This window comes from Leptosomus discolor, chromosome 1 (genome assembly GCF_034619465.1).
Source record: "Leptosomus discolor isolate bLepDis1 chromosome 1, bLepDis1.hap2, whole genome shotgun sequence".
In the NCBI taxonomy this organism is placed as follows: Eukaryota; Metazoa; Chordata; class Aves; order Leptosomiformes; family Leptosomidae; genus Leptosomus; species Leptosomus discolor.
In genome coordinates, this window is record NC_141391.1 from 202,630,351 (window position 1) to 202,656,342 (window position 25,992).

The window sequence follows — 25,992 nt, forward strand, 5'->3', positions numbered from 1 at the left end:
CGGGTTCGGGCACACAAACACCCCACGAACGCCGGCGGGTGCCCACTGGCCCCTGCCCACCACTGCAGAACGAGGCTATCGTGTTACAGCAAAGATGCTTGTTTCATAACCTACAATAACAACTGTCATTTCACTATAAAAAACATAACAAACATGCAGCATGTTCAATTAAACATATTTAAGCAGTGATAAGCAATACAGCAACTTGAACTCTCAGCAGTTTCTTAGCAATTCTACAAGCTCCTCGAAACCAAAGAGGGGAATAACAACAATGTGGTAGGTTTGCCAACAGTAAATATTGGCCTGAAGTCAACTCTAGAAGGGGGGAATTGGATGCTCACTAAGTATGGCAGGTGAAAGGAGAAATTTTTCAAGCCTTCACAACCTTTATTTACAGAGTAATTCTAAATGTAACTCACAATATTGGAGAAAAATTATTTCTTCATTCATAAATCACCACAGCTGCATTGTGAGACAACTTTGACTAGACAACAACATCTTCCGTATGACTTTTGGTTAATATCTGAATATTCATAGCCACTGAACTATACTGGTTTTGAAAACATTATTTCTTATTCAACAGAAATAGAAATATTCAAGTATATGCAGAATCAGAGAAAAAAGTTCAAAACCACCATTACCTATAAAAGCAGTGTTTACCTCTGAATGTTCACACACAAAAAAAAGACTTACACAAATTGACAACTACTAGAACAGTGGAGTGATCCTTTCCTTATAGAAAAAAGACATGTAACAGAACAGTGGTTTCCTGGCAGGGGAAAAAAGTGTTAAAAAGTGAGAAAAAGCTTTTGGTGAAGGAATCTGTGGTGGGGGGTGTTGGTTTGGGGTTTTTTAGCAAAAGAGAAACCTGAAAACAGAGGTGGAGAGGGACCAGTCTTACCAATTATTTTAAAATTTTCTTAGTTTGTTAATTACAGCTATTCAGAGCTCTATTTGTACAGGTATTTCTAGAACACAGTTGAAATGCTGTTTAATATTTGTGAAAGCCACAATTTCCAAAGACTTTATACTAAAAATTTTGCAATGCATTTGTTACAGCTTCACATAGAAAAATTTCAAAGCATTTTAACACTTCCAAAACAAATATGTCTAAGGAAACTGCAGTTTCCCCACAGATAACTGACAAGCAGAAAGAAAGTCTAAATTAATTAGATAAATTATTCATTGTGAATTATTCATGCAGCATTACTTATCTCGCGCACACACACACATGCTTCAACCGTATAAACCCGCTCTAATCTACATGGACATTTTCCAGCAATATTTTAGAATACAAAATACCGTAACAAACTTCCTAGAAAGTACTGCACTTGGAGAAACACCACATGAAAAGCGTGAAGCCCACAGACACATCTATTCAGACAATAAAAGGAAAAGGTAGTGCTCACCCTTCCTATTCCGGTGTGAAATAACACGAGGAGGAAGCTCTTCCCTCCTCGTGTAGCACACTACTACAGTTATTGAGAATTACTGAGAATCACTATGGCTTTAAAAAAAAAAAAAAATAAAGGAAAGCAGAATTCTAGATCTTCGCTGACTAAAAAATATGAATGAAACACAATTCTGAACCAGTTCATCATGTGTAAAAATTACAGTCAAACAGAATTAATGTAAATACAGGTTCTAAATACATATTCTGGTCAAACAGTCAACATGGAAGTACCACACCATTTTCCATTTATTTTCAAAAGGAAGAAATCCCAACCATTTGCTTTCTTACCACAGGGAAAGCTCAAGAGTATTTGTGTAAGGAAGCAAATGAAATTGATAGTTTGGGAGTCACAGCAGCAACGTGCTTAGCAGCAAATTTAAAGTATTCTTTTTTTTTTTTTTTTTTAAATACATCTTCAGTCAGATAAAACACAATCCACACAAGGCAGCAGTGGCAGCATGCCAGTTGTGACAGACTTCACACTGGTTGACAAGGTTTACTGAAATGCTCAGCGCATCAATACTTTGGAAGACTTAGGAGGCATGCAAGGATAGCTGCTTATTCTGAACCAAACCCTTCAGGATCACTAGAAGAATAAAGTGTCTTGAAAATGGAAGAGATAAAAAAAAATATCCCAATGCTGTTATTTTAAATGGCAAGAGAAAAAGATAAGCATTGGACAAAATCAGACAGACAATACTTCAGTGAAGGTCTCCAGAAAAAATAAAGTCTGACTAGACTGCAGGAGCAGAATATGACCTTATGTAAAAGAAGTAAGTGCAAACACCGTTTAAAACCCTTCTTCCTCCCTAATGGTTTCTTCCTATTAACAAAGTACTTTGATTTAAACAGGCTGTATGAACACTGTATTCACCTGACCACAGAGCCAAAGAAAAACTACTCCTGTCGAAGAATCATTAACATCCGATGGGTGGAGCAAGTTCTGTCCTTGTGCAAAGCCTCTCACCTAGGAGGCAGCAGAGGAAGAGTCACCTCTGCACTGATGTGGTTCTTACAACACTGTAAAGCAACGTTAAAGAAAAAAAAGCTTTTTTAATTTTAATGATTATGCTGAAAAGGCTAAAATGGGACCAACAGGTGAAGTTTGTTCAGTTACTTGCAGTGGCATTTACACATAAATATTGTTATTAAAAACCTTAAATCCATTTTAGAGTTTCCACTCATCTTCACAAGGTCAGAACGCAACAAAGCTGCAAGATTATCCGCAACTTTTTTTCCACTGAACCTGCTCTAAGAGCTAAATAATGAATCGTATTACTAAGCTTAGTGAAATGTTATAATTATTCCTCAGCAGTCTAAAAAAAAACTTTTCCCCCTATGCCCATTAACATTTTCACACAACACTGTATATTTTGTCTGAATCCCTGCTGTATGTAAACAGGCAGCTCAAGTGGGAGCATTCGGCTTAGAATTGTGTATTCAGTGGAGATGCTGGATCCAGCAGGGAAACAATGAAGAACCAGGCCTTTTTTTTTTTTTTTTTTTTTTAATTAACTGAGCTCTTGAATACCATTAGCAGCTCTAGAGGTATCATAATTTTATTACTTCTTAAGAATAATATACTTCAATATAAAAAGTAGATCAGTAATTTCAGATGAGAAATGAGTACATCGTTGTAACCACGCTAGAGAAGAGCAAGGGCCCAAAGAGCAAATTCCCCTGTGAAGGCACTGTGTGCCCATCTCTCACACAAGAGCATGCAGGAAATTCAAAATTTTGTTTCCCATTTCTAATCAAGCTGCCATGCTCCAGCATCCCACCTCAAACCGAACCTGCTCTCCAGTACACCGACCCCAAGGTTCAGAGTCTTGGCTTGGTCCATTCAGCCAAGACAGGCAGGAGCCTGGCGAGCACAAGGGCAGCAAGAAATCCTCACGCTGCAGTTTGGAAGAGGTTATCGCACTGCCATTGCTGGCAAGGCTGGCCCACTGCCAGCTGCCTCAAGCCACCAACTAAATGTTGCAGCTTTCCTTCAGCAGACGTGTTCTGCCCTTTCCTACCTATCCTGGCATTAAAATCCTATGACTACCTTTTACCAACACAGGCCTCTCTCTCTCAGACTCACCCCACTTCCCCAGGCTCCCTTCCCAGTGTAACAAACCCTGTGTGTTACGGACAGTATATAAGTGTCTCTCACCACTGAACTTTCTTTCCCATTAATGTACTGAGTAATGAACAAGTCTTAGCAGTGTTCAGAATAGGTTTGCCTCCCAACGATGCAAGAACCACCTCCTTCAGATCTTTTTTTTGGTCTCTCACCTCCCTGCACTCCCCACCCCTATTTCTAGTCTTTTCTGCTTGTTTCACTCCTTTACTATGACCTGTGTTCTGCACATCCATTTTTCCTTCTGTTGACCAAGAATATTCCCCCCAAGTCCTTCAAGTTCACTTCTGCCAGGAATCTTTCTCCAGCTTTCCTAAAAGCTCACCACATGCCACACTATTTTTGTGGATTTTCCCCTGGACTAACTGGGAAGGAACTATTACAAATATATACAGTTACAAACACTGTTTAAAGTTAATGCAATTACTTTTATTATTAAAGCAGACTTTTAATAACAGACCAAGCTATACAGCTAAGCACTACTTTGAGAAAATCCAAGAAATGTGTCTAGCTTACCACTTCCTAGAACTGAACTGAGCTCCTAGAAGGCATGGAAATTGGGGCCAGAAGCCAATAGCTTCTAGAAACTGATATATAGTCCAAGTCAGCTGGATGTTTAAATAGAAAAAACAAATAGTTTTTGTGTTAAAGAAAAAGACGCTTTTCCATAAATTTCAAGTACTGTAGCTAGCCCTATCAGAAGCTCTGAAACGTGTGTTTTCACAAAACAGATACATGTTCCTAAACAAAGCACAGAGAGCAGATGAATGTTCAGTGATGCACTAGTATTGGAGTGGAATCCAACACTGTTTCCAGACATACAGTCCCACAAGCAACCTCAGATTAAGAGCAGCAGTTAATACTACTTGAACATCAGCAAATTCACCTTCAATCTATGAATAACGTCATATGGCTTAAAACAAATTTATTGCGCCCAAATTTATTTTTGAACTGATAAGAGATGAAGTCTTTTTATTTTTTTTTTTTTTTCTAGACTCATAGCTTGAATTTTCTGGAGGCTTCAAAAGCTGTGAACCAATATAAAGCTAATAATGCCATCAATGGAAAGCTAATTTTACTTCCAGAAACTTCATAGTGAATATGAAGTGAGGAAAACAAAACCAAACCAACCCTCCTGCCTCATAGTGTTTCCCTATACTTACATGAAGTACGACAGTTTTGCTTTTTCCTGGCCTACCATACACAAAATCTGCTGGACTTCAGACAAAGAAGAGTTTGTTCCAAAACAAACATCTGAAGCAGTCTATCTGAGAGAATCTGATCTTCAGACAGGCAATTAACCACCATTTCCAGATAAACGTTCAATTTATGTCAGCACATTGCAAACCAAGGTGAAAGATTAAGGGATTGGTTTTGGTCATGAGCCACTGAAGCAAAGCTGTACTGGAAATGCCCTGCCAGGTAAACATGCTAACACCAGGACTCCTAAAGTATACAGACATTTCCAAACTCGTGGTTAGACACACAGACTGAAGGTATAAACGGAGCTCTAAGATACCGGAAAAAAAAAATTATTTTTAAAATATAGCAGTCATATTGCTATACAAGGCAGAAAAACAATGTTCTTTATATTTCTCAAAGGTCATATTCGCAATAATAAGTCAGCCTTGTAATAGACTCTAAGGATAAAAGGAGAACCAAAAATCTTATCTCTCTTTATCAATTGTTTAATACAGTAATTCAATAGTCCTTGCCAAGTTTTGTACAAGGCTTTTTCTTGTTATCTGATTGTACAGTGAATTGAGTTAGTATACTTTCACAAGATCAAATGTCTCCATGTTTTATTTGCCTGCATTGCATGAGTTTTATCCAGAGGAGTGCTTTTTCTTATGGGTTCAACCCAAATAAATTCCAATGGAGACACACACAGGAAGAATTTTTGTTCTTAAGGGAACAGACAAGTAATTCTACACATCGAATGGTTAAAATAAAAGAATGAAAATAAGACATTCCTTTCAAGTACCTCTTGCAGTGGCCATACTTCCCACAAAATCCAAAGGCAAAACCCATATGGAACTGACCCTGGCATTTGGTATTGCCGCAAGCAAAAATTTCAGGCTTATGTGACTACCAACCATATTGGATTTGGGGGTTTCTGCAATGAACTCTTTTCTTTCCTTTTGCTCTAAAGACTTCCATCTACTTTCATGGTTACAAGTAACAACAGCACATAAAAGAGAAATCTTAGAAGAGTAATTAACTTCAAATAAGGATTCTATGATACTATGATTTGAGTGCCTGGAAGTAGAATGATTCAGAGGTCTGCACAGCCCTACCAGAACATTACAGTATTACCAAATTTCATCAAATAAGATTCCAGGTGATGTCCAATAATAAGAAGCATGTCTGTATCTTTTTCAACACCAAGCATGTCAGGCAATGGCCTATGATAAAAAAGACTCCCAGAAGTAAGAGGAGAACTATGATTACGAAAGAAAACACTGCAAGCTTCCAGTATCTCCCTAGAAAGATGCATGTCAAATGGTTCCAGCCAAAGCCATAGCCAGGAAAACTAACAAGTTAAAATATTACTTAAGAAGGTGCATGAAAAATAAATATACTGGAACCAGGTAGGACTGAGGGTCCAGACCTCCTGCCTGGTAATATCCTATTTTAACTGGCAGTTAATTGGGTAAAGTTATGACAAAAACCATCGGTAATGAGGTGATTTTACATTTATACCATAATACATTTATCTCCAACAGGGAGATACAAAACCTAAAAAAGGAGACAGACTCACTGATCCAATAGGAAATTCAGCAAAGTAGTGAAGTGAACCAAGCCTACAGGAGTGAAAGAGTGGCCTGGATACATTTTTCTCAGTCTCACAAAAAAAACCTAGGCTATTACAAAAAATGTATTAAAAATAATGAAAACAGAAGAAAATGTCTGCTCTAGCAGCAGTGCCCATAACATAACATTCTGATACAGACACAGAATGGTAGGTTAAACAATATTACAGTGTAATGATCAATTTTCTGAATCACTCGGTGAATTTCACAGAAGCAGCATGGTTCCACGCACTACTGAGCACCCGAAGTTTTACACAGAATTACTAAGCATAACGTGCAAAAAAAAAAAAAAAAAAGACAAAAAAGACATCTTCATAATCAGAAGTTGACACATATTCATAGATAAGAACAGATAATAAAATGCAAAGGTCCTCAGGCACAGCAGATAAAGTCAAGAGTCTCAACTCTATTCACAGGTTGGAGAAATTTGGGATAAATAGGGCTTCATCTACACAAAAATAAATGTCTAGTCTTAATGCAAATTATGTTCATTTAGTCAAGATACTAAGTTAGTTATATACCCATCACTACTGATTTCACATGAAATACCATGCATCCTGGCACATCACAGCTCAGTATTGCTACAAGAGGGGCATGACAAAAAGCCAAGCAGTTTGCAGATGCCTTCACCCAGACGGTACAAACTGATACTTTTCCATTATTTGCTTTGAACATTAGAGTGTTGTCAAACATACAGAAAATTAATGACCGATTTAAAATGTCTCCGTTGGATGCTATATTGATTTCTTTCCAGCCTGAAATGACCACTACACTGGCAGCCTGTAAAACTTCTACAAAAGGTATGCTAGATAGCTTTATTGTTATGCACAAAACCACCACATTAAATTCACTTCAAAGTGCTTGCTCTAGAATTAACATTACAAATCCCACTCTCTAATTCACTTAAGAGCACAAGCTACTTCATTTATACCTGTGTATTAAGCTGCTGTGCCAGCTTACTTGCATTGCTATGATTCGATTGCCTGGTTTTAGCTAACCTGCACTACAGAACCTTAACTGCACTAATAATTACAATCCAGCAGCAGTGTGAGTCAGCCATGTTTTGCTAGGAAGAGTTGCCTCTGAATGCTCTCCCAGCAATGTCTTTGATCCTTCCCTCAGTTGCAAACCCCTTCTGATCATTAGGCTTCATAGCCTGAGCCAAGCACTGGGAAATTTGTGAGATCCACAGCATATTTGAAGGGGAAGGCCACTTCACTCCTATAAACTACTGTTTCCACAACTCTTGGGGAGTTCTCTTCTTTCTAACATCTCCCTCACTAGTCCTTCTACCCTTGATCTTCCTATCACCAGCTCCCTTTCGCACTACAGTCCCACCATCTGAGAGAGGGATGACGTTAACAGATGATGATTATTCGGACTTGACCAAGACTCATCTTGTAATGTTACTGCAGAATGCACTGCCCTCCTCTTCCCTTCTCAAAATCCAAGGTTTCAACAACAAAATTAAACTTTTGGTTTCAACACCAAAAGTGGCACTGGAAGTACAGAATAGAGCACACAAAAGCAGTATTCCTGACTGCCAGGAAAAATGTCATTTGCATAACCAGTCATGGGGAAAGAGTTTGCCCAAAAGACACATCCTTTTCCTGATACAAATCTCAAAATGCTGAAATATAAGCTGCTAAGCAGCATCAGCAGCAGTGGTCTGGTTGAACATATTAGAAACGATAAAGAAATGTTGAATCATTCACTTAGCAGGTATCCCACATTAGTATACGTGACTTCTGAAAGAGAAGTTTGTTGCTGAAGGCACTTTTATTATTTTCAAGACAGAAGCTGCTTGATGACCATGTGGACATGCAAGGAACTTCTCTGGTTTTATGCCAGCGTCCTGGTTTGGCTGAGACAGAATCACAGCCCAGCTATGGCAGGCAGGCCATTAGCAGTTCTGAATCAGCCAGGACAGCTACAGGGGTAGCCCATACCATAATGTCATGCTCATTTAAAAATCACAGAATCATAGAATCATTAAGTTGGAACAGACCTCTGAGATCATCAAGTCCAACTGTTGACCTAATACCACCATGCCCACTAAAACATGTGCCAAAAGGGCGAAGGTTTGCTGAGGACGGGGAGCTCCTGTGGGGTTCCTGCTGGGGTTCCTCCTGCTCCTCCTCTGGCTTCTGCCTGCTCCTGAAGACAGCTCTCCTGTTCATTTTAACAGCTGCATATTCATTTGGCTGAGTATAACTTTATATACCTTTGTTGGTATTAGTGCTATTTCATGAAATCTGTTTTCACTTCAACCCATGGATCTCCTCTCCTTTCCCCGATTCCCCTTCCTGGCTGGTGAGGGGTCATGGATGATAGAGCAACTGTTGTAGTTTAGCCCTGGGTACAGGCTAAAGGTAGACAGACAGACATTAAAACCAAACTTTTAAGAAGCAGCTTAAACAATACAGTCGAAGTTCCCCTGTGATTCATTATTTCTGTGACAAGAATAGTTGATGAAACAGTTACAAACGGCATTACAGTTTTTAGTGTGGGACTGGAGAATATGTTACGGTTATATTCTGTTACTCCCTTGCAGAGGAGGAGTCAAACACAGGCTCATTTTCACTTAGAAAAGGATGCCCTAGGAAGCTGGCAAAGACGCTCATGTACCAATTAATGAAAAAGAATACCTGTTCTTTTTCAAGAAAGGAAAAGACCAGAAAAGAAAAGGCACTTTTTGGTAAAAGCAAGCCAGATGATTTTCAATCTACAAAGTTATCTTTCCTCGAATGCCATATACACACACTGTGAGTTTAGAGTCGTTAAAGCTTTTTTGCAAAACTGGAGTGACATCCGCAATGTCTGATAGGAATTACTACCATCATTTGCCATTGCTATTAACTAGTGGTTTAAAACATTGTCTGTCACAAATAGCACAAACGAATACAAAAATAGAGCAATATATCCAAAAAAACCAAAACAAAACCCTGAAAACCAACCAAAATACATATAGCAAAATGAAATGTAAAGTCTTTGCAGAATCACACATTTAAGTTGTCAGTACCTGAATACCTGGCAATGAAACTACAAACAGTAAGTTGTTCTTGCACTACACATGCCAAGTTCAATACTGAGGATCCAGACAACTCCTCCAGAAATGGAAGTAATTACAATTTAACACCACTTGTAAATACCACCTGTAAGTCACAAAAAGGTAAAAAAATAAAGTATGTCTTTACACTAACACACAACGTACATTTTTATAACAACTAAGACTTCAGGTTAAATGGGCTGAAGTGCAATTATAACCAAGTCATAATCAAAAATGAGAGTGATCGTAACTATTTAATGCCTATTTGCTACGCGTTTATAACAAGTGGGACAGCATATACTTGTAATTATGCTCATATTTTTAATGCCCTTTGGTGACAACTCTGAAGCTGTGGATTACCTGAGAGGAAAACACTGATTCTCTCTAACTAAGCTTTCTCCTAGGGATGCACTTGATTTAACTGAACTCCAGGAACACAGTAAGTTTTCAGGGGAGCGTTGGGGGGAAACCGAGACACCTGCACATCCCAGAAAGCCAACGTCTTAATTAGTGTGCCAGTCCAAGTTACAAACGTATAGATGACAGATTTAACAACCAAGCTGGAGTCAGTCCTACCGCAGTCTTACACCACCACATTTAGTTCACAAATAGTGAAACAGCGTGAAGAAAGATTTGAGAGAGAAACAAGTTCATACCCTATAGCCCAGAGACTGAAAATAAAGGACTGGATGGGTCAAACACCTGCTCCTTTCATTTCTGCAAAGCAGAAAGACGGTAATACTAGACATTAAGTGGCTTTCCACAGAACTGAACAGCCCAACCCTAACTAGGATCAAGAACCTCAGCACAGGACTCTTAAATCCAAGCTGTTCTATGAATATCCACTTCAGCTTTTTACCAAATCAGCTTCAATGAACCACATTTCCCATCCCCTCACTCCCCAAAGAACTTGAAAAAAAAAAGTATCCAAAGTATCCAAAGCCTCAAAGACATAATGGGAGGGAAAAAAATCCAGCTCTGCTTCACACTAGTGATGAATATTTTGAAAATCCCTTCACTAGTAGGTGTTAAATAACTTTTTCCAGATACTGAATTATTTATTTTAAGGCTCAAAGCCAAACTCAATGAGGCAAAGAGATTAGGTATTATAAGATGCTGAATCTCGATTTACACAGATGTAAAATGATTTGCATTTTTCTTTCCACCAGCACTGAGAAGTTACATTATTTTCCTATTACTGTTTAAGGAAGCCAGAATTAAGATAAGTCTTACTTAAGAGCCTTACTTGAGATTCCAAGTTAGCACTTTCAGGAAAGGAAAAAAATGCAAAGGACAAAGTCAATGGAATGGTAATCTTGCTTTATAAGTACACATAAAGTTTTGAGCAATTATGGCATAAGGATACAAAAGAGTTAAAAAAAAAAAGGATTTGATTTAGAGGCCTTATTCTCTTGGGGGCAGACCAAAAGAACTTTCAGAAGCTGCCTTTACTGGAAAAGAATCTCTATATTACATGCCTAGTTTTGTAAATCTTTCCAAAGGCTGCTCGTCTAGAATATGGTTCGCCAGGATATAGTCTCTGGATAATTCAGGTATGTAAAATGCCTTCTGACCTCCCTAGTGTCTGCTTGGCCTTTTCCACTGATGAAAGAAACCAAATTTTATCCACTCTTCAATATGTGCATTCTTAAACGGAGTAATTTTTGAGTGCAATTCTCACATAAGCGTAGGTGATATAAACTTAGAATCTTACACAACTTTACTTTTTCCTCACTTAAAAAATCAGAACCTAATTTAAAACTGTAGGATCATAGAAACATCTGTTCATTTTTGAAGCTACCAGTATATGAAATATTTCAAACAATAGCAAAAGAGACAAGAAAAAGGAAAACATCAAGTTCCCACAGGCCACACCTTCAATATTTCTTCTGATTTTTATCTGCTCATTGATAGGCAGCGAAGCCAAGAAGCATTGAGCATACCTGCTCCAACTTCTTTTTCTTCTTCTTCAATGTTGTTTTTGATACTGTCGTACTCCTCATCGATTGCCTGGTTGCCACGCATCTGAGAGAGAATTCTCCGTGCTCTCTGAGTCTGGCCTTTCTGAATGAGCCAGCGGGGACTTTCAGGAAGAAACAGGAATCCAAGAAATTGTATGACCGCCGGAACAGCAGACAAGCCCAGCATGTACCTAGAAATAAGTAAGTAAGCAAATAAATAAATAAATGTCTAATATCGGCCTACAAAAACATGCTATGAGAAGACTCAGTTACAGCTATTCAAGCTGTAATTTACAAATCAAACCCCCCTCCTCTCATATTCTTTTATCACCAGAAGTCAAGCAGGCAAGAATCATATTCTGCAAGTATTTTAGAAAATAGGACCCTCACTTTCAGTTCCAGGAAATCTCAAGGACATGTTGACTATTCTGCCACCACTGACCCTACAGCCACTGATCCCGAGGACACCAAGTCAGACTAAATAAAAACCCTGAAACATTCCAGTAGTTTTGAAACTGATAATCCCTTTGGTGAAGATAAAAGAATGAACAGAAAGAGAAAGCAAAGGCACAGAGAAAAAATGGGTACTACTGATGGCAAAAATGAGACTGAAATCCTCCTAATTGTTTTACAGACATATAAAAAAAATAAACTCAAAACCAGCCAACGAGAAATGCTTAATTTGGTCAGTAATATGTATACACCGACACACGTGACCAAGGAATACATCTCTTGCATAAGGAGATGCCTGTGTTACGTTTGAAAATTTCTGACTATGAGCAGAAACACAACAAAAAAGAGTTCATTTCACCAGCAGCACAATTTGTACCAGCTCTTTAGGGAGTCTGCTCTTAAATCTTTAGCCAGCTGCATTTTAGATGCCCAGGGGAGTTACTATACACAGAATTAAGGCTAGTCCTCTACTCAATAGAGAATTAACACTGGCCAGAAAGTTATGCTTCCAGGGATCAGCACTGACACCTGTGACAACACCTACAGATACCATGATCTGCTCCAGCTGAAGTGGGGGGAAAAGACTGTGGAAGACAAGCATACCACCCACTTTCATGGATGGTTCTGGTCTACACACTTCGCATTTTTCTATTCCTTCAATAAAACACTAAGAAAAATAACAATTGTAGAACAATGTGTAATTTTGTTCTGCTTTTTAAATCTGAGCTTCTCCCGTTTGCGCTTCACTGAAATTTTTTTCACTTCCATTAAAGACTTTAAACAGTGCTGGTGTCACCTGTACATTATTGCAGCTATCACAGGTTTCACATCAGTTGTTATAATCACTAAAACACCTTCAGAAACTAGCCTTTATACTGAATACTGAGGTAGTCTGCACTCAAACAGGTTTACACCTTGACATCAGTCAGGAGATTAAGGAGATTTGCTAATCTTCTCTCTAGCTCTTCTCTTCATACCCCAGGATGCATGCTTTCACACAGACAATTCAGCAGCCTCTCACCTGGATGTTTTTATAAAGCATGCTATGAAATAACATTGCTAATAGAGTAGAAAAGAGAGCACAACCATGAACGGAAACCTTTTTTCAGGGCAATGAACCAGAAGCATCTGTCAAGTCCAAATGCATTTTGGATGAAAATGGAAAGAGACTTTCACAGAGGTATTTGTAGATTCAACAAAGAAAAACATGACCAATACAACAGGGCAGAAAACTGGAGAACAGGGGAAAGAACACCCAAAAGGTAATGCAAAGAGGATGGCCATCCCAGGACAATGTACATGCAGGCCAGTGTTCCCATCCTCAAGCTGAGCTCTCAAGTTCTTCCCAAAACTAGCAAAAATTTCCAAAGGTCATACAAGTAAACCCTGCTTCAGAAATAAATCTATGATCAAGTCTCTTATTTCGTGACACTTTAAGAATGGTAAAGGTCATTAGTTTAAAAAAAAAAAAAAGAAAAAAAAAAAGGAGAAAGAAGAAAAGCACATGGTAGAAAATAAATTCAAAACACAAAGCTTGGGGAAGAATTATTAGTTGAGTAGTCTTCAGCCAACATAGCTAAATGTCACTAATTCACTAGTGTTCTCATTCCTCATTTAATAACGTACTCATTCATTAATATCCTCATTTCTTCCTATGCTCTTCCCTTTCCACCAACATTTTGGCAGCTGTATACAGAATCACCTTTACACATACACCAAACTGCATATTCAATATCTGCGTTACAGTGGTATTTAGAAAGCCTTTTCTATTTCAAATGAAGAGTAAAACAAAACCACAGGGACAGAGTACCACTGTACTCTGTCAAATTGCAAGTGAAAGGATCTCTTAATGCATCAAAATAAACTCAGTCAGTCCTTTACATGTGTTTTACCTAATTTCTGCTCCTCCAAAGCCCTTCAGTCCCTTAAATGCAGCAGAGCCTCCATAACTAAGCAGCTGGGCACCTGCAATCGTCTTTGGAGGCAAAATCAGTTGAGGCTCCTGAAAGCTCGATCCAGCCTGTTAAAGCTACCAGTTGGACTCTGTTGGATTGTTTATCACAGGCAAGATACAAAAGGGATGTACAGAAAGTGCTCGCTCACTAAAGTTAGTTTCCAATTGACATGTTTCTGGTCAAACTTGAGTACAAGGAGCAGGCCACAAGGAAAATGTTCAGTTAAGAACATATGTCCATGGCAAGTTCAAGAGCTGCAATTTTCAGATCAAGCAATTTTGATATAACCAATCTAGAGAAATAGCAGACAATTTTAGATATTTCATGCAGTGAACCAGCTTTCAGAAATCTAATATAGCTCTTCCCTATACAGAGTACAAGACTTTTGAAGCCAGATGTCTAGCAGACCTGAAAAAATCCAGCATGAAATTTAATAAGTCCGCTGTAACATTTCTTCTTCTCAGACATACTGCTGCAATACTATTAAGATGGCATTAGCAGGGTTTATAAAGCTAACCTGACATAAGAGTCAGGTTAAATATTTGTTTTCTTTGGCTTATTGTTAATTTAATATCCAGCATTTCCAAGAACAAGCAGAGCCAAGAAAAAGTGAAGTTCCTTACTGGTTTTTGTAGACTCCAATACTCAGCCATTCAGTCACTAACAGCTACAATAATTGCTGTAATTTTCCTACTTATATGTGATGACTCAGGAGCGAACATCTGTGATTCCTCCCCATGCACTTGCTGGCCACTCTTTCCAGGTGACAGACCATCTGTACTCTTCCCTGCTCAGTCTTAGGTTGCAGTAAAATAGCTGAGGACAAACAAGTACACAATCCCCAGTTAACAGCTCCAGCATCGCAGCTGAGAATCCTTGGAAATCTCATCACTAGCACAGCCTCAGTTTCTGCCCAATGCATCATCAACAGTTTCACTTCACCCTGCTCGATCCAGCAGAACAGTACTTGGCATGTACATAAAACCTAACTTCTGCTAAGGCAGTAATGCTATCCAGCATGAGCCAGCAGGCTGCAAGAAACTATTACCCCTCACTACTCAACACACCGTGCTGAATCAGGAAGACTGGGACCATCAACATGAGAGAAAGCTACAAACCAGAAATAGAATCATAGAATCATTTAGGTTGGAAAAGGCCTTTAAGATCTTCAAGTCCAATCGTTACCTAAGCACCATATCTACACGTCTCTGAAATACCTCCAGGGATGGCGACTCCACCACTTCCCTGGGCAGCCTGTTCCAATGCTTGACAACCCTTTCAGTGAAGAATTCTTACTAATATCCAATCTAAACCTCCCCTGGAGCAACTTGAGGCCACCTCCTCTTGTCCTATCGCTCATTACTTGTGAGAAGTAACACACCTACATCGCTACAACCTCCTAGCTACAGCTGTTAAGGACAATAAAGAAATGTTACCATAAATACATCAACAAGAAAAGGAGGGCTAGGGAGAATCTTCCTCCTTTACCAGATAGAGGGGGAAACAGCACAAAAAATTAGGAAAAGGCTGAGGTGCTCAATGCCTTCTTTGCCTCAGTCTTTAGTAGTAGAACTAGTTGTTCCCTAGGCAGCCAGCCCCTTGAGCTGGAAGATGGGGGGGGTGGGGGGGGCAGAATGTGGCCTTCACAATCAAAGAGGATGTGGTCAGTGACCTACTACACCACTTAGATGCACACGAGTCTATGGGGCCGGATGGGCTACATCCAAGAGTACTGCTAGAGCTGGCGGATGGGCTCACCAAGCCTCTTTCCATCATCTACCAGAAATCCTGGCTAACTGGGGAGGTCCCAGTGGACTGGAGAATAGAAAATGTGACACCAATCTACAAGAAAAGCTGAAAGGAGGATCCAGGAAACTACAAACCTGTCAGTTTGACCTCGGTGCCGTGGAAGGTCATGGAGCAGATCATCTTCAATGTCATAACAAGTCATTTACAGAACAACCAGGTGATCAGGCCCAGTCAGTGTGGGTTTATGAAAGGCAGTCCTGCTCAATGAACCTTATCTCCTTCTACGACAAGATGACCTGTGTGATGGATGAGGGAAAGGCTGTGGATATTGTTTACCTCTAACTCCATAAAGCCTTTGACACTGTTTCCCACAGAATTCTAGTGAAGAAACTGGCTGCTCATGGCTTGGATGAGCATACGCTGTGCTGGGTAAAACACTGGCTGGACAGGCAGGCCCAGAAAGTGGTGATCAATGGGGTTAAATCCAACTGGCAGCTGGTCACAAGTGGTGTTCTGCAGGGGTCAGTACTAGGGCCATTTCTGTTTAACATATTTATCAATGATCTTGTCAAAGGGATAGAATGCACTCTTAGTAAGTTTGCAGATGACACCAAGTTAGGTGGGAATGTTGATCTGCTTAAGGGTAGGGAGGCTCTACAGAGGGACTTGGACAGGCCGGATCAATGGGCCGAGGCCAATTGCGTGAGCTTCAACAAGGCGAAGTGCCAGGTCCTGCACTTGGGCCACAACAACCCCCTGCAGCGCTACAGGCTTGGGGATGAGGGGCTGGAAAGATCCCAGTGGAAAAGGACCTGGGGGTGCTGGTTGAGTTGACAGCTGAACATGAGCCAGCAGTGTGCCCAGGTGGCCAAGAAGGCCAACAGCATCCTGGCCTGTATCAGAAATAGAGTGGCCAGCAGGAGCAGGGAGGTGATCGTGCCCATGTACCGGGCACTGGTGAGGCCGCACCTTGAATAACGTGTGCAGTTTTGGGCCCCTCACTACAAGAAGGACATTGAGGTGCTGGAGTGTGTGCAGAGAAGGGCAACAAAGCTGGTTGAAAGGACTAGACAATAAGTCTTATCAAGAATGGCTGAGGGAACTGGGGTTGTTTAGCCTGGAGAAAAGGAGGCTGAGGGGAGGCCTTATCGTTCTCTACAACTACCTGAGAGGACACTGTAGAGGGGTAGGTGCTGGTCTCTTCTCACAGGTAATTAATGATGGAATAAGAGGGAACAGACTCAAGCTGCACTAGGGTAGGTTTAGACTAGACATTAGGAAAAACTTTTTCACTGAAAGGGTTGTCAGACGTTGGAATAGGCTGCCCAGGGAGGTGGTTGAGTCACCATCCCTTAATGTGTTTAAAGGTTGTTTAGATGTGGTGCTTGGAGGTATGGTTTAGGGTTATACTTGGTAGAGTAGGGCTGATGGTTGAACTTGATGATCTCAAAGGTCTTTTCCAACCTGAGTGATTCTATGATTCCTTTCAGGTAGTTGTAGAAAGCGATAAGGTCTCCCCTCAGCCTCCTTTTCTCCAGGCTAAACAACCTCAGCTGCTCCTCATAAGACTTGTACTCAAGACCCTAGCAATGGACCACTAAGTCATACAACTGGAGTGTATGACATAAAAGAAGAGTCTGAGAGAACTGGGTTTGGGCTGTCCAGAAAAAGAGAGGATCAAGAGGAGATCTAATTGGATCTTTCACAATTGAGAAGGAGCTCATAGAGAAGACAGAGACACTTCTCAGATGTACACTGTGAAATGACAAGTCTCAATAGTCACAAGTTGCATCAAGGAAAATTGAGATCAAAGATGAGGGAAAGCAATTCTTCACACTAAGTGTGACTGAATATCTGAACAAGTTGTTTTAAGAAATGGAAATGTCTATCACTGGAGATTTTCAGAAGTCAGCATCTCACACAGCTCTGATCAAACACCCAACCTCCTTACTGAATCCACAAGTACTAGATTTTACTTTTAATTTTTTAATTTCAGACAGGTTAAAAGGCCTGAATTACACAGAAGTAGTTTATTTTTCATTCCAAACAGAAGAATAAGTTACAATGTACAAGCTCTCAGAACAGTTATGCAGCATTTCAGTGGGTGAGGGCATCATTCCTATTTAAGGTATAGTGGCACTTTGCAACATCAGTGTTTTACAAAAAGACGAAATCTACATTTGACAATGATTATTGCCTTCCACCAACCTTCCACTTTAGTTAATTATATTTACAAAGTAACGTATCAAAAAATCTTAACTTGTGTGTGTGTAACAAACTGGAATTATATTTTTCCTAAAATAATCATTTACATACAACTGTACTTGTGTAATCCTGTGTCATTGCTTGATTTGGAAATGGATATATCCTATAGCACAATGCTAGCTCTTTGACTGAAGTGTTCCAAAGAGGCCTGTAAGTCTGCTTTTGAGCTGCAGATTTTCAAGCTAGGGAATATCTTAGTTTACCTGAACAATTAAACAAAAAACAGAGCTCAAATAAGATCAATACTTGTCAAATACTTTGTTAGCTTTTATTTTTGTTCCAATATGCTAGTATTTACTGAAACACACAGATTACAAACACGTCTTTACCTCCTATGCATCAGCACATTAATGGGAAAAAAAAACCAAACAGATTTACATCAAAAAATCTTCCCCTAGCTGAATCCCTAAGCACTGAGGTAAACTGAACTCAAAAAATCTGCCTAACAGAAAGTGCACAACAACTCCAACAGTAACAGTGACTCAGATCTCCATTTCTAAATAAATATCTTTGCTTGTCCATTTCCCCACCCAGCCTCAAGCACAGGGAGCCATTACATCAGCAAATTATTTAGGCTAAAAGTTAATTTAAAATAATAAAGTAACTACTGAATAATTGGTATCAGGGATCAAATACTTCGGTTTCAATTTTACTTAGAAATGCAGTACTGTATGCCATTTATTTTTCTCAAAATTGAGCATATTTCTTTAACTGCAGAAAGGGATTAGCAAACCTATAAAACTTTTTCTTTCAGTGAAGGCTGTTTCTCAGTTCTCCATAAGTCGACATATAGTCTGCCAGAGAATGCAGAAGCATTATAATGAAAAGGTGAACAAAAGCTTCATGTAAAAATGCAAAACGCATTTCCATTTGAGCTAAAGTAACCAATGCATTTTCAGAAAGCACAAAGCAAAGCTAAAACTTAAAATTCAATAAGATAGCACAAAATTACTTTCTTCTTAAGGTCAAAATGTGACATCTTTTTACAAAAAGGGCAAAGGAAACAATCACATGGACAAAAAGTTATAAAGCTCAAACTTCTTGAATCTTCAGATATACACAAATTAAACTGTAGATTGATTAAGAAAACACTTTTTGTTTTAATATATATTTCTTTACATACTATGTACCAAGTCCCACATTAATTGTTCTTAACTTAAAACTCAAACATCAGTGCACCTAGAAATCCCTATTCAGCTCTATTAGAAGCCAGAGAACATAACAATATTTATATTGCAAGTTTTTGGGAGTGGGAGGAGGATCTTTCAAATTCGGGTTTTCAAACAACAAAATGATTCCAGGCTGTAGCTACAGAAATCAAGGGCCCTACAACATGTGTCCCTTTCCCAAGAGTGTTTCAAGAGAAAAGCACACATAATTAAGCACAAGTTTCCAGAAGTTGGAATATACAGTATAAGTTATTCCTCCTACGCATTTCTGTTACTTACTTTCTCAAGTCAGCACTGCAACTATAATACCGAGCCACTGAAATTTCTCATCTCTCTCAAATGACACACCACTATAAAGACGGCAGGTATAAGGCTGCAGTCCAGAAACCCTTAGCAATGTCTACAGGAAGAACTCAATATCCAGAAAGTAGAGTACAACAGATTCATATTATTCTATAACCTAAACTTTTAACTTTAAAGTTATGCTACAATATCCTTCATTTCAATTCTGCTTGGATTACTACTGCTCAGATTAAGACTATTCAAAATACATATTTGCACATACAGCATCACACTTACTGGAAATTTGTCTTTTGAAAAACCAGCATGTAATTATTCTAAATGCAAAAGGCAAGCTACTTTCATAAACATCATGACAATCATTCAAGCTTGTTGATGCATATTTATTGCTCATTCATGTTAAACTTTAGTGAAGTCAAAAAACCTAAGCATTCTGTGAATATTAAGTCTAAGTGAAAGCAGTATGGATATCATTTAACAAGAGTTAATTATTAAACTTCCATTTCATTCAGTTTACAGTTTTACCACTTCATATGTAAACTCTATTCTCCCAACAAGAATTATAATAGCTGTCAACCAAATCATGACCACACCAGTTTTGCTTTTAGCAAGGAAGACTCACAAACCTCCATCCATCCTTCGCGAGGTAGCTGAAGATTCCATCAACAACACTTGCAAAAAACTGCCCTCCAGTGATGAACAGAGTGTTAATGGTGACTAATCTGCCTCTTAAGTGTGGTGGAGCAACTTCTGCGATGTACACTGGCACAGTCATAGATGCTACACCTACAAGAATAAATCAAATTACAGTTATAAAATCGAAAGAGATACTACATCCCTTTTTCATCATAAAATATTATACCATTTAAATGGAACAAGCTGGAAGAATTTGATTTCCAGATTCCAAAAGATGAAAAGAAAGAAAACACACTTAATGAACTCTAGAAGCATACGCAGAGCAAATGGGCATACACACTGGTTGCTAGCGGCTGTATTGCAAGTTCAAGGTTTGATGTAATGATAAAAGGAATAACTCACTTCAATTCACATTGCATGTATACTAAGATTATATAAAAAGCATAAATACATTTATAGTTTTTAAAGAAAGAGACGCTATGATCCAGGTAAGCACATGTAAGTCAAAATGTCTAACTGAAATGCCAAATCTTCACAGCTTAAATAGAATTTTGGCATGGTTTCCACCTCTTAGGAAGAGCAAGGCCAAACATTATAATTCTCAGTATTATTATTATTACTGTTATATAGAACAGATTGTTTCTTGACTTGGTTTAAAAGTATTTCATATGCAGTGCTAAAAGCTCTACCAGCATAAGGAAGCAAGGACTGAAGCTAAAGCACAGCCACCTTTCATTCTGTTTTAACACTGGCAGTACTTCCTATGAATTATGCAATGGCTCCAAATGAGCCACTTGTGCAAAAGTCTGAAATGCCCGTGTAGAACACATACAGGAGCGTGTACACACACAAACTCTAAAACCAGGAGTTCAATAGCGTATAAAAGGCAGAGCTGGATGCGGTACATGCTTTGGTGGTGCAAAACCACCAACAAAGTTGCACTCCCATTTAAAGGAAATTTATATCCCTGTTTCCTTAAGAGACCCAACAGTGACAACCAACAGCAATTTCCTTTGTAGTTAAAACTGGAAGTGCACTGGTAGCACACACACAAAACCACATTTTGACTGAAGCCAGATTAAATACAACTTGAGCACAATGAGTACGGCCCAGCAGCAGCAGAGACATCATGTCTTGCAGCCTGAGGCAGCTCCTCTGGGTCCACACCAGCACGGGCCAGTGCTGCACCCCCAGCAAGAAACGTGGTCACCTAAAGGCATGTACATGGCTCCTGAAGTATGGCTGCAGTTCCCAGCTTGTGTCATGGCAGAAAGGCTTTGGCTGGCGCCCCACTGCCTGTCTGACTCACCAAACTAAGAGCACAAAATCATCTTTAGCAACAAGGTTAGCCTGACAGAACTGCTGGGAGCCTCCAAGAGCTTGAGCAAGGAATACAGATTGTTTAATAATAAAATGGCATCAGAAGATCCTTTGTTACGATAGGTAAACGCTCGCAGCAGCCTCTCAGCGCGATAACTCAGTTCCCGGCAGAGCCTCCCAGGACATGCCAATTCCGCCTCCTCCTACTGACTGAGCAACGCAGACGGAATAAAAAAACCCCACACATAAAAGTGTCAGGGGGGAAAAAAAAAAAAATCATTAAAAATTTATTCAACCGTTTTTCAAAGCCAACAAGAGTGCACCATGGAAAGAAGCATTCAAATAGCCCTTTGCGTGTTTGATAGAGAAGCAAATTTTCAGACATAGTCCACCATTAGGGATATTTCTCTCGCATCTTTCACATCAGCATTTGAACTAATTACAGTTAAAGCGACGGCGATAGCACACTTATAAGAGAAGAGCCTTTATGGGAAAGCATGGGAGCACGGCCGCTTTCTGCAAACAAAAGCCACTGAGGACCCGCACGAGGCAGCGGCTCACGCTGCGGTGGAGACGAAGGGCCCCACCGCTGCGGCAGCCCTGGCCAGGGGAGGCCAGGCCTTCCCGCTCACCCAGCCTCCCCTCTGCTTCAGGCACGTCCCCTCACACGCTCATGCTCGTTCCCCACTGCGGCGTGGCCATCTTCCCGCCACCGGGACTGGCTTGGCAGGACACCCAGCTCTGCAGGGCCAGGCCCAAGCCCCGTGTCACAGCCTCTGCCTGCAACGGGCAGCAGAGACCTAGGAAAGGCTCAGCAGCAAAACGAGCAATGAGTAAATCCCCTGCTGTACCTTAAACAAGCTTCAGATAATCGCCACATTTGGGAATTCATGACTCGATGGACCAGATGCTTGATATCTCTGGAGGGTTTTTTTTGAGGCCATTCATTCTTTGCTCTCCACTACTCTATCTAGACCAATCATCACTAAAAAGTCACAGAAACTCAAAGATGGGGGGGGGGGAGAACTGCTTGCCAGTGGCTATTTTATCATTTGGCCCATAAACACCTTCCCTGATGTTTGCAAGAGTAACATGGAAATGAGAAAATATGATTGAATGCAGAGCAGAAATAAATGAGAGACCAACGCGGAGCTGACGGTATAGAAACAGAACAGGGTCTTGCAATAAATACAGGGAAGAAAAAGATGGTTGTGTTTCTGTCTTTCAAGGGACACAATGAGAAAACTGGCCTTACATCTTTCTCTTGCAAGCTACTGAAAGTCAGTCCCCATTAAAAGCTTTAGAAAAATAACACATAGCCCCAAGAAGGGTATCTTTGAAATAGGCAACCATCTAGTGAAGCTAATTTGAGAGGTAAATATGGCAATATCTGCACATGGATTTTACTAGAAAGCAGTTAGAAAGACGTGCACAACCAAAACCAATACATGCTATGTAAAATAAGCTACTTTTTTTCCCTCCATTCAGGTCTTAATGAAGGCTCATTTTTACACGGGATCTGCAGAGAAATCTTTTTCAAAACATGCCAGGCAAATCTGCTTCTCAGGCACCCAAAAAGCAGAGCCACACCGTGGATCAGACCAACAGCTATCGCTAACATTCAACACACACCAGGACACTGCTAGAACCACCATTAGCCCCAGCAACACAACACTTGCTGTTTACAGGTGAAACTAAAGCCTGTTGCTGTAACATGAGGGTAGTATGAAGGTTAAATCACGTTTGTAAAGTGTCTTGAACAAGAGGCGCCACAACAGCAGGAGGTTTACAGTTTCTGCTGCATTCTTGCCACAAAGTAAATGTCTACAGGGATCAGCAGAAGAAGGGGAAGCTTGCACATCTTAACAGTCCCATCACAAGCTAGCCAATGACACCAGCTATTCAGCTGGTATTAATACAATAGTTGAAATTATTTATTACCAAACCTGCAACGAACAGCACACAAATTTTCTTACGAAAACCTAACTAGTTAAGAGTATTAGTTCAAAATCACACAGAATTGTTTAGACTGACAAGGACATTTAGCGATCATCTAGTCCGACCCCTGTTCAAGCATGGTCAGCTAGAGCAGGTTGCCCAGGACCATGCTCAGTGAGGTCTTTACCATCTCCACAGGTGGATCTCCAACCAAAATGATTCTGTGATTCTGCAACTTCCATGTCAGCTTTCTCACCCTGACACTATTCACAATTGCTGTCAAAATCAGCCTTTTTGGCTTTGTACTCAGACCTTACTTCCTCTGCCGGGTTTCCCAAAACCTACAGGTTCAAAGCACCCAAACAAAAACTTTATTTCAGAAGACAGATTTATGTTATATATTTCCAGTTATCATTTAGATATCAAAACATAAGCTTTGCTACTTTAAGTCTGAAACAAGAGTGTGGCAGGAGGTTTCAGGAAACCAGAGAAGGCAATTAGGAAAGCCTCCCCAGTTTGGCTGGCTGCCATCCAGCATGTATTCACACACAAACTCAAAGTTCTTTCTAAAAAAATCACCAGGAGTAAAAAGGGTTATTCTGAAATAGATCAAATTAAGGAAAAAAATCATACCACTTTAAGGAAATAATGTTTCAGATTCTATAATGTTAGAATATATCATTGTTCTCCAGATTTTCTTCCTCTAATTTCAATTTAAGACACGCTCGAAGATAGGAGAGTAAGTTCTTCGGAAAAGAAGTCAGAAGCAAGGCATTAAATGTTAATCAACTATAAAAAAAAAATCTCAAAAATACTTAATCAGTATTCATTATGTAGTTATTTTAATAGCTAGATAGTAAAGAAATTTGAAAACAAATAAAAGCTTTCCTAGCAAAATAAATATAGCTGCAATGGAAACTTTCCTTAATCTTTCATATGAGAATGATTTCATTTACACTTAGGTGACATTTTCTAATATGGTCTCACTGTTAAACTGCTCACATCAAATAAAAGATTCTTCCTGCAGGCAAGTATATTACTACCTAACTAATAAAGCTGCTAAGTGACAAGATGTGAGGAAAAGAAAATGAAACAAAAACTGGAAATCTGTCAAAAAGTTTAAGCTCTACATTGTGTACCACAGCTATGAAATCTGAGACAAAAGAGCAGGCAAGCCCAATCTCTATCCACATGAGGCATTAACCTTCTACCCTCATTAAAGAATATAGTTCAGAAAAAAATACAACAGAAGATGTATCTAATTATAATAGGGGCAGCATTAAATGACACAATGGACTGAAATCATCATATTGAATGTTTTTTCACTTCTAAACTCACTTAGGAGACTAATTACTAGAGTCACTACTATAATCTGCAGATTTACCATTGGAAAGCAGAAACAAGACAGTGCACATCACAATTTTAAGATAATCAATTGAAAGCAGGTGTGAAAAGGCATCTTAGAATCACATTACCATCCAGAAAGGTATTTTCAGGATGAACACATAAGCACCATAAAGAATTCATCAGGAAGTTCACGAATGAAGTCAACAAACCTACTGATAGGAGAGATAAAAAGGTCACGAAGGAAAACTTAGAAGAATTAAAAATATATTTTAAGAAATAAGATTAAGGTAGCAAAACAAAAGGAGTAACAAAGGAATCCAAGTTCTTGTTTACAAAAAGCATTTGTGAATAAATACTAGGAGATGGAATAATTTTAAGGACTTTTTTGCAAGTTCAGATGGATATAAATGTATACTGTAAAGGCCAGGACTTCCACTACAGCTCCAGTCATGTGTCTAGCAGACATGAGGGAAGGTGTGTCATAAAAACAACAGATGAACAACAACTGGAGACAGGATATTGAATGGGATTCACTTTTACTCCTAGCATAATAAAAAAGCTCTAAGATGGTAGGGATGTAAGTGTCAGTCATTTCACTGGTGTCAACCAATAACCAGTGTCAGGACAAAGCAAAAACATTGGGAAGGACTCCTGACAATTTTTTGTTGTTGCTGTTTTCATTACTTCCCAGAAGGTTCATAAAATCAAGAGCTTGGTGACAAGAATTGATTATCTTTAAAAAAAAACAAAACCAAAACACACTCATGCAACTCAACCAGCCTTTCATGCTTAGGAATAAAGAGGATTGATGGTTAACTAGAAGGGCTAAGGAGGCACATCCTGGAGCTGGTGTTTCTTTGCATCACGGTTCTGTCTCTCTTTCTGTCCAGCTCACACTGACCCTTCGCATCAACACCAGGTAAACCAGGGAATACAACCAGCTAAAAGGCTATCCACCTGCCCATTAAGTGGTTTGTACCAATTAGCTCCCGTAAACAGCTCACGATGAGATCAAAAGCCTGTACTGGCCCACAGACAGGACTATGTATGATAATGGAGACTGGCCTGAACTGCCATGGGACTCTAGACTGTTCATTTGGAAACTAAAATCAGGATGTGTAATAATCACCAAAAAAAACCCCAAAAAGCAAAGATATCCCCAACGCTATTTCAGAGTACAGCAACCGAGGCATTAATCTCTATTAACAACAAAGAACATTCACAGCTCGTTACAGAAATCTATGTTGTTAGGAGCTCCAAATGAACAGGCAGGAACAGAAGTTACGAAAACATTTCCTTTCAGGAAAACACTCACGGGAGTGACGCATCCTCCACTAACATATAAAGCCGTACTGAGATACGTAACCAAAGTAATAGTTCTGTTTTTTCACATATCTTAGAATGAACTTGTAAAAGCAAATTTTCATTAAAATGTTAAACTGTAATGAAACCAACTTGA

The 25,992-nt window shown here is 39.5% G+C and overlaps 1 protein-coding gene across 1 annotated transcript in view; it reads right to left on the reverse strand.

The window, feature by feature from the left end:
• SLC2A13 (solute carrier family 2 member 13) overlaps positions 1-25,992 on the reverse strand; it is a 160,837-nt gene that overhangs the window by 109,686 nt on the left and 25,159 nt on the right. Inside the window, exons 2-3 of the mRNA XM_086473937.1 lie at positions 19,919-20,078; positions 11,384-11,592 (exon numbers count right to left, since the gene is read on the reverse strand). Of these exons, the coding sequence (XP_086330063.1) occupies positions 11,384-11,592; positions 19,919-20,078 (369 nt within the window). The remainder of the gene's footprint in view (positions 1-11,383; positions 11,593-19,918; positions 20,079-25,992) is intronic.